Source organism: Azolla caroliniana, unplaced genomic scaffold (genome assembly GCF_043228905.1).
Source record: "Azolla caroliniana isolate FFs.n. ecotype wild unplaced genomic scaffold, voAzoCaro1.0.p SCAF_14, whole genome shotgun sequence".
Lineage (NCBI taxonomy): Eukaryota > Viridiplantae > Streptophyta > Polypodiopsida > Salviniales > Salviniaceae > Azolla > Azolla caroliniana.
In genome coordinates, this window is record NW_028230449.1 from 1,369,795 (window position 1) to 1,379,343 (window position 9,549).

The 9,549-nt window shown below is 39.1% G+C and overlaps 1 protein-coding gene across 1 annotated transcript; it reads right to left on the reverse strand.

The window, feature by feature from the left end:
- Positions 1-5,213: 5,213 nt before the first annotated feature.
- LOC147855125 (putative CoA ligase CCL7) lies at positions 5,214-8,085 on the reverse strand. Its single transcript, XM_087330534.1, has 6 exons — positions 7,028-8,085; positions 6,383-6,572; positions 6,054-6,199; positions 5,774-5,841; positions 5,580-5,682; positions 5,214-5,473 (listed from the first exon to the last, which is right to left on the reverse strand). Exons 1-6 carry the CDS (start codon positions 8,054-8,056, stop codon positions 5,360-5,362), a joined length of 1,650 nt encoding a protein of 549 aa, XP_087186660.1. The 5' UTR covers positions 8,057-8,085; the 3' UTR covers positions 5,214-5,359.
- Between the last annotated feature and the right edge of the window lie 1,464 nt (positions 8,086-9,549).

Consider the following 9,549-nt stretch of genomic DNA (forward strand, 5'->3'; position numbering starts at 1 on the left):
CGAAGATGAAGCACATTGAGGTGCCGTATCATCATATCCGAGAGCTCATAAATGAAAAGAAACTCAAAGTCCAGAAGATCGACACCGAGGTGAACATCGTCGATTGCTTGACGAAGCCACTCCCAGATCTACGCTTCAGAGCACTAAGGACGAAAATGGGGCTACTACAAGCGACCGAGCAGAAGAAAGCCGAACGAGGAGTAGAAGGTAATATTTTATCAGAACACTAACGACACATCCTATACATCTACCGACTTGACTGCATGATGACTGACTTGTAACATATAAACTTAGATCAATTTTGTAATCTAGGCTAATGGGGGAGATAACCCAAATACTTGTACATGCAAGAAAGAGTAGTCCTTTTACGGGGGAGTTTGTTGGCACAAAAGGCCAACTCCTTTCAAGTTGTATCCGTCTGAGTGTGAACTCGTCAATAAGTTAGGGATTAGTATATAAGCGAATACCTAACATTGTAATGAGTGATGGTGAGAAGAGTATTGGATCTCTGAGTGAAAATGAAGTAATAAGAAGCTTTCCATTAAAGCTCGAAGTTGTCTAAGTCTTCATTCACGGTATTTTCTGTGTGTGTTGTTTTCCGAGAATAAGTGAACAGGTCCGCAAACATTTCCGCATACATATACATACATACATACATACATACATACATATATATATATATATATATATATATCAACATGTCTGATGCGGCCAAACAAGCCTTATGGCTCGGTCGACTAGCGTGCACGTCTTGACCAGCTGACTCTAATTTGACTCCAATTCCTATAGCGACAGTCAAGGTATTGTCACTCTGTCCAAAAATCCGGTTCATCAAAATGCCTCAAAACATATCTATTCGATATCACTTTATTCATGATTGCATCATTTCAGGAATAATCGGCCTTGACAAAATATAAACGGCCGATAATGTAGCAGATGGGATGACCAAGTGTCTTCCAGCAGACCAATTCCGGTCTCTTCAGCACCAAATGGGCATAAGGAAATATCATCCCAATTGAATTGAACACAAGGATGCCTACGGACAATTGGTCTTGACACCTTTACGATTCTGCTTTAGCTGATCCGGCTTTTTGTTTCTCAGCCATTGCCGATTTGGCTACAAGCTAATTAGTCCAACACCCTCTTTGTATAAATCTGTAACCTTGCTCTTTAATTTACAGATTTTTGTTGTATACGCCCATTACAGGGGAGTGTCGAATACGGGTGTATGATCGACGTATTCACATTATCCCATTGGATAGACTAGGTTTAGGACAATTATGTAAATATGTCAAAGGGCAGTTACCCTAGCCCAGTTGGTATATAACTGGCTTTGTAACCTAGTTATTTAGTATTGTTGATAGTGTCATTCTAGTATTGTAACATTTGAATAATACAGTTACTCAGTTCGTGCCTCTTGGTGTCTCTTCTGTCTTTGTCTCTCCCCATTGTTGATCTTGACCCCTATCAGTTGCTTGTTGATTACTTCAATCTATTCATCTTATTCTTCTATTTAACATCAAGTCTATGTTTCCTAATACTATGATGTTGTGCTTGTTTCACCTCTGACGGTCTCCACTCCTAACAAAAGGGGTAGTGTCGAAGATGTAGGATGGTGTAGTTTGATTAGGGGCAGGCATAGTGAGTTGTCGACGGAGGAGGTAAGGATGACATTGTTAGATCAAATCATATTGATGGTTGGGGTACCACAAAAAGAAGTCGAAATAGACTAGTTTTAACCAATAATTTTGTGTACAAAGGGTATAGAGTTCAAATTTTAACCAATACAAGAAGGAGACTAGATTTTTATACATTTATGTAAAGCAAGTAACCAACCATTTAGTGCAATAGGTGGCACATTCTCTCTATAAAATGAGGGGAGGAGGTTTTCTTGAGAGCTTCATTTTTCTCCCTCAACATTAGGGATAACTGGGTTTGTCTTGATTGTAGAGTTATTGCTAGTTGTGAATTGCGGGAAGGGGGAGTGTTAGGGTATGCTTAAGAGTGTGTCCTTGTCTCTTGTCACATGGTGGATTCCTCATTAACATCGTCTGGATTAAATAAGGTACAACTGGACTCATTTGCATTTGAGTCTGCCCTCTTATTTGAGAGGCCCTATCTCGTGGTTCATTTGAATGTTTACTCCCTAGATGCATCCTCTTACAAAGTATCTCAAATGCAAACTTGTGTTCTACGAGGACCCCTTCTATTTCCTCGGTCACTGTATCAAGTACCCCCCACCCCCCCTTTGGCTAGTTAGGAGAGCCATATTTGGATTTCTTTATCTACATCCCTTAGCTCAACAATGAACTCTTGGTGTTGTTGCGCTAAAACTAATTGGTCTATGCCTAGGTTTTATGGGTGGGCATTGTGCAACAGGCACACCAGGTTCTTGTCCTCTATTGATATCAAGTTGTAGTGTTCCTCCAAGTGCCAACTAGCCTTTATAGCACCATTCCCAAACTTAGGTTCCTCCCTTGGTTGTGGTATATTAACCTCATTGTGTAAGGATTGTGTGGGTCAGAATTTGAACAAAGCCCCCATATTGTCTTTCCCACACAACATATTTAATTTGCATATACACTCATATCTAGAAAAGTGTTTTAATTCTGATCCTGTGTAAGGTTAAGTTTCAAGGTATGTCATTGAGATGGAGATCTTGTACCTTGAGCATTGGACTTGGATGCAAGTGTCGGGCTTGAAGGTTGAGTCCTCAACTCCAGCATTTTAGCTACGATGTCAACTGACAACAGCTCTTTGTACTTTATTTGAGATTTAAAAAATTTATTGATGGCTTAAATCTTTGAGTTTGTACCTTGTCAGTCAAATCAGCAAAACAAATAAACTTTAAATACGCTAATGACAATGAAAATGAAAGTTAAAACTAATCTTTGGCCCATTTGTAGGTAAGCCTAATCATTCAACTCACAATGAATATATGCGAGCAATGGCAAGAGAGAGAGCTCAAATATAAACCATTGAAAGGGCTCAAGACTAAGGATTGGAAAAATAACTAAAAAGTCAAAAAATGACTTTCATGGCTATTTTACATTGGGTTTGTCCCTTTCACATTGGAGTGACCATTTGACCTAAAGCTTTAGGAGCCAATTTGTTTTATCCCCTTTGACATTAGAATAGCCATTTGGTCTAAAGCTTTAGGATCCAATTTGTTCAATCCCCCCTTTTCTCTTCATCTTGCCCTTAATGTAGTACCCATGCCATGCCTAATATCTTCACATGAACACTTAACCATACGTAATAATTTAAATGAATAAACAACCAAGAATTGTACAATAAAATCAATAGACAGAAGATGATTGACACTGTATTCCTCAACTAGTCGAACGGGTCTATATTATTATCCAGCCGTAATAATATAGACCCTAAATATATGTGTAAAACAATCTATTCCTCAACTAGTTGAGCCTTACAATACAATGGGTAGATGAATATTAGAATGATTAGGCTTAGATGTAATGATTAGGAGATAAAGAGAGTGAGGGCTCAAAATAATTAAGAAGACGACATAAAAAGCTTATAGATTTTCTTTTATAACTATTTTGTAATATGTTTTTCTTACATGTATCCTTTTGTTTTGAGGGTTTACATATCTTTCTTGATCTTCTTTTATGTTCCATTCTCTAATTTAGCCTTAGATGGAGTTTTGTCCGTCCTAGGCTTAATAACATTGTATTCCACAAAGAGAGTTTGTATGACTCATGAAGTTACTCATAGATGTGCTCAAATTGATGGATTTAATAGCACAATGGATGTTTTAGTTCCATGAATAGATACTATATTACAACCATAAGTTTAGACAGATGAGTCATTGCTCCTCAACCTTTGCCATAATGTGTATGTGGCAATATCCTTGAAAGCCTTAGTATATTTATGTTTACATGTCTTCCCACTTATGTTGCTTTGTACACACATGCACATGCACATACATATCCATCTATAGTTACATATTATAAGCATGTATATACGTCTACTAACACACATGTACTAACAAACAAGGAATCGTGTCATTCTGAATTATGACACCAAGAAACGAAAGCGTCAAGTTCTTATTGGTTCCATTTACCTTGATGGCTTTGTGTGTACAATATGTTGAGAGCCATTTTTATGTTAAATTCATCAAGCAAAATCATGTTTAACTTCGTTGTATCTTCAACAAAAAATATTCTTACAAAGGCTCACTTTTCTAAGATAAACATACATTGGGTGGATTTCTACAAAATAATTTGTGACTAAGCAACCACTTACTACATATGGTTTGGCAACAATATATACTTTCGTTTTCACTCTTTGTTTACAAAGTTGTAACACATTCTTACAAAGACTCACTTTTCTAAGCCAAACATACATTGGGTGGATTTCTACAAAATAATTTGTGACTAAGCAACTACTCACTACATATGGTTTGGCAACAATATATACTTTCGTTTTCACTCTTTGTTTACAAAGTTGTAACACATCCTTTTTGGAGTTGCGAATACGCATTATTGGAAATGTGACAATGTCAATGATGTCAGCATTCTTTTAAGAGTTCCATAAAAGGCAATGTTATCGTGTTCAACGATTTTCATACCCTTGAGCTAATTGAATATAGAAACCAAAAACTCGATACTCCACATGCATATAGGTGGGTCCTACATCTTTAGCTTTGTTTTTCCTTACAATGTGCGTTGACCAATAAACCCTCTTGTTTACTATATGATGATATCAAAGGCTTTGTTTTTTGGAGTAAAGGCCAACAATACCGTATTTATTCTTCCAACAATTGCAAGGGTGTACAAACCATTCTTTTTGGGAACATGCAACAATAACCATAACATATAAACGCAAGATCATCTATGATAACCATAACATAACACCACAAGCTAATCTATGGCATCATGTTTGCACATTTCTAAGCAATAAATCTTTTTATTATAACATCCAAATTGTGAAGTATAAATGCGATTTGCTCAATCATGCGATTTGCTCAATGTTCAATGATGAAAGATTCATTAGATAATAGTCTAAAGTAAACCGCCACCGTTAAAATGTTCAATGATATTTAACGTTCAAGGTTTCACCAGATAATTACTCTCGACTAACCTATGGTGCAAGTTGCTTGATGTTAAATGTTCAATGAATCATTTGTCCTTAGAAAAACTGGAGCACATGCTGGTTTGAAATTGTGAAGAAAAATTGGTTGATTTGAGACACTCCTAAATTAAAACATAAAAGAATTATATAAATACACGAAGTTATACAGAATCTTCTCAATGCGGACTTATTGTATCTTTAATGGGGGGGCATAGAATTAATAATTGCACGGGCATGTACAAGAAATATTTCGAGGGGACATTATTCAAAGCCTTGATGAGGGAGTCCGAGGAAGTTCTCGGCGCAGGATCTTTCCCGAACTTGATTTCGGGATTGCATCGATAAAGCTTACCTTTCGCACCTTCTTGTATGGAGCAACCTAAAAGTCACACGCAAAAAACCGGAAACCCATGAATTCAATCATCTTCCAATGGTTCCGAACAAAAGATTAGATAGAACACGACAATTGCAACTCGATATAATACCTGAGGAGCCACGAATTCAATGACATCTCTCTCTTGCAAGGAACTCCCCTTTGCTCGAACCACATATGCAAACGGCACCTCCCCGGCATCTTCGTCGGGCAGCCTATTAACAAATGGATACCATATATAAGTACACACTAATATATACATATACACACACTACAAAATGGCTCAGATATTCCATTCGCACTTACGGCACCACCGCAGCATCTTCAATCTCGGGATGGGTCAAGAGCAATGCCTCAAGCTCAGCTGGTGCAACCTTCAACATAGCAGAGAGTAAAAACATTTTAATTGTTTCTCAACCATTGGAATAATATCTTTTTTTGAACTGGGAAATCGATTCTCCCTCGGTGTGCATCAGAACAATATACAAAATGTCTACTCAATTCCCACCAATCATGAAGACATATTTCGAACATGTATGCGAAGGAAGCCACCCATAACCCCCGGATTTTCAATGGGATTCAATACCTGGAGGCCTTTGTACTTGATTAGCTCCTTCAACCGATCCATGATGTAGATATATCCATCATTGTCAATGTACACGAGATCACCCGTGTGGAGCCAACCGTCTTTCTCCAGAGTCGAAGCAGTTGCTTCGGGATTGTTTAAATAACCTAGATGTACCCAATTCCAAAGTCACTTAAAATTGTTGTTTAGATATCCTAAGTACCCAATTCAAAGTCACTTAAAATTGTCGAGATTATCTTTATTGGTTTTTTTCACAACCTAACAAATCCCAATGTATTTGATTTTGGCTATAGAAGTTTTCTTGTTAGTTTAGTGTTAGAATAAAAGACCTTGCATTATATTGGGTCCTCTAACCCATAATTCCCCTTGCTTGTTGGGAGGCAGTCTCTTGCCCGAGCTGGGATCGACCACCACAGCTTCCATTCCCGCTACTAAAGGCCCTACAGTTGCAAAGTTCTTCGCCTCCGTCCTAAGGGGGAAGATGGATATGATTCCCGCAGTTTCAGTCATTCCATAACCCTAATTCATGTCATAGTCAAGAAAAATGAGAGAAACATCATAACTTCACACACATGATCCAACCTAGATGGGCAGAGACAAAATTGTATGCATGATTTGTATATAAGAAAATGAGAGAAACATCATCATAACTTGATCCAACCTAGATGGGCAGAGACAAAATTGTATGCATGAATTTTGTATATAAGAAAATGAGAGAAACATCATCATAACTTGATCCAACCTAGATGGGCAGAGACAAAATTGTATGCATGAATTTTGTATATAAGAAAATGAGAGAAACATCATCATAACTTGATCCAACCTAGATGGGCAGAGACAAAATTGTATGCATGAATTTTGTATATAAGAAAATGAGAGAAACATCATCATAACTTGATCCAACCTAGATGGGCAGACACAAAATTGTATGCATGAATTTTGTATATAAGAAAGAGGCGAAACCGGATTCTTACCTGGCGGACATCGGGTATTTTGAATCGTGTAGATACTTCCTCGACTGTCTCTTTACCGAGAGGGGCGGCTCCTGTCGTGATCTCGATGACCGAGCTGAGGTCATATTTGAGGGCCACGTCATGCTTTGCGAGCGCGAGCATGATGGGCGGGACAAGGGGTAGGCTGGTGACATGGTAATCCTGGATGGCCTTCAGCATGTCCACGAAATCGAACCTCGGCATGGTCACGATCGTGTTGCCGCGCTGCAATTGGGCAAAGAGGATGACCGAGAGGCCATAGACATGGAAGAATGGGATGACGACGAAGAAAGAGAGGTCATTCTCACCCAAGAGGACGGCATCGGAGTTGATCTGGATGGCGCTGGCGATGATGTTGAGGTGGGAGAGGACAACGCCTTTGGAGAGGCCCGTGGTGCCCGAGGAGTAGAGGAGGGCGGCGGTGTCGGTCTGCCGGATGTGGACGGGCGGGGGGACATGGGCGGCCGAGAGGCGCTCGGCGTCGGACAACAAGCGATGATGATGATGATGAAGATGATGGTTCACGGATGGATTCGTTCCGGAGTCGATGACGAGGATGGGGAGGGTCAAGCCGGAGAGCTTGGGGAGGAGGTCGGGGTGCACGAGGATGAGCTTGGCGCGCGAGTCGCGGGCCTGCCTCGAGATCTCGCCCGGGGTGTACACGGGGTTCGCGGTCGTGGCCACGGCTCCAAGCCAGAGAATGGCGAAGAAGAGGACGGGGAAGTGGATTGAGTTGGGGGAGAGGAGGAGGACGACATCGCCCTGGGAGATGCCGAGGGAGGAGAGGGCCCGGGCCGCCGAGAGGATGCGGGAGCGGAGCTGGGAGAAGGTGAGGGAGAGTTGGGAGGAAGGATCGGCTATGGCGATTCGGTGATGGTAGGCCCGCGCAGAGGTGATTTGGAAGAGGAAGGAAGGTATGGTGAGGTCCGGTGGGATGCTCAGCTTCCCTCGGGGGGAGGTGAAGATGAATGTGTTGGGGTCAAATCCTGCAGCAGCAGCTGAGTTCACCATAGCTGCAGCAGAAACAGAGGCTTAGGAGAAACAGACACAGACAGAGAGAGAAGAAAGAGATCATATGTCAAGTCTTCACACACATACACATACTTATTTATAATGTGGTAAAAAGTAAAAGCAGTTAAAATAAAAGAGAAAGATAAAAAAAAAAAAGCAAGGGAGTAGCATGGAGATCTATGTATGACATATGTATATCCTTATGTATGCATGACATATGTAATAATGTATGTATGTATGTATATAATAATATATGTATTGTATATGTATACTACTATCTACTATCTATTATGTATATGTGTATATGTATGTATGTATGGTATATGTATGTATGTATGGATGTATGTGTGTATGTATGACATATATGGTATGTATTGTATGTTTGCATGTTATGTATATGAATATCTATCTATATGTACCCGAATATTAATCTTCTTCTCCTTCTTTTTAAAAGGATAATCCATTTATTAGTAAAAGCATATTTACATTGTTTGAATTCTCAAAGTGATTGGTGGAGGCAGTGTTGCCTTTTGACGACCGTTTTGAACGTTTTTGGCAAATTTAACCGTATATGAAGGTTAATTTGAAAATGAAACCGTCAATCTTGACGGGCATATATTTTATAAAAACGTAAAAATGAAGGTTTAAATTTTTGTTAATACCGTCAAATTTTGCGAAGGCCAAAACAATAGTACATGTATTAGTAGTTACAAATTACAATTCATAGGCCATAGCATATACTTTTATTTAAGGAAAGTAAATGTGTAAAACATATGTTATGTGATATGATAAAAGTGAAGGAAAATAAACTTAGGGTTTCTCCTATTTTGAGCCCATTCCTCTCTTTTGTTTGTTTCTTTCTCTCTCTCTCCATTTGCTTCTACTTCTTTTTTTATTTCTCTCTCACTCTCTCCCTTGCTTTGATCAAGTTGTAATTCTTTCTCAAGCTCTTTGCATTGATCAAGTTGTACTTTGTTCTTTTTTTCTTTCCCATCCTCTCTCTCACTCACAAGTTATAATTGATCATTGATGGAATACATCCATAACTTCGCAACTCTCACACACAAGTTATAATTTATCATTGATGTCAATGCATGTCTTCAATTTTTACATGATGCAAAGGCTTGTGAAATGGAACTCTATAGGTTTGTTGACACTTTACTTTAAATTGTGAAGGCTATATTATGCATGAAACTTGGCGTATGTTTTGCAAAATGAAGGATTGACAATATAGTTTCCCTCATTTCATGAAATTATGGCACACTACTTTGGTTATTCTATCTACCACGGTTTCGTGTGAGAGAGGGTTCTCTAAGCAAAATCTCATCAAAGAGATGAAAAGAAACCGATTGAATATAGAACATTTCGATGATTTAATGCGAGTCTCATTGAATGGGCCACACATTGAAGAAATAGAATGGGATTGTGTATAGGGATCGGCAACAATTCGGTTTAGGCTTAGCCGGTTTGGCCTGATCCAAGCCAAACTGGCT

What these genes read in the sequence shown, in the direction of transcription:
- LOC147855125 (XM_087330534.1), bottom strand. Translation starts at nt 8,056, where the DNA reads ATGGTGAACTCAGCTGCTGCTGCAGGATTTGACCCCAACACATTCATC. An exon ending in GAAGATGCTGCGGTGGTGCC is followed by an intron (nt 5,683 to 5,773) that starts GTAAGTGCGAAT and finishes ATTTGTTAATAG; the next exon opens with GCTGCCCGACGAAGATGCCG. An exon ending in TTGAATTCGTGGCTCCTCAG is followed by an intron (nt 5,474 to 5,579) that starts GTATTATATCGA and finishes TGTGACTTTTAG; the next exon opens with GTTGCTCCATACAAGAAGGT.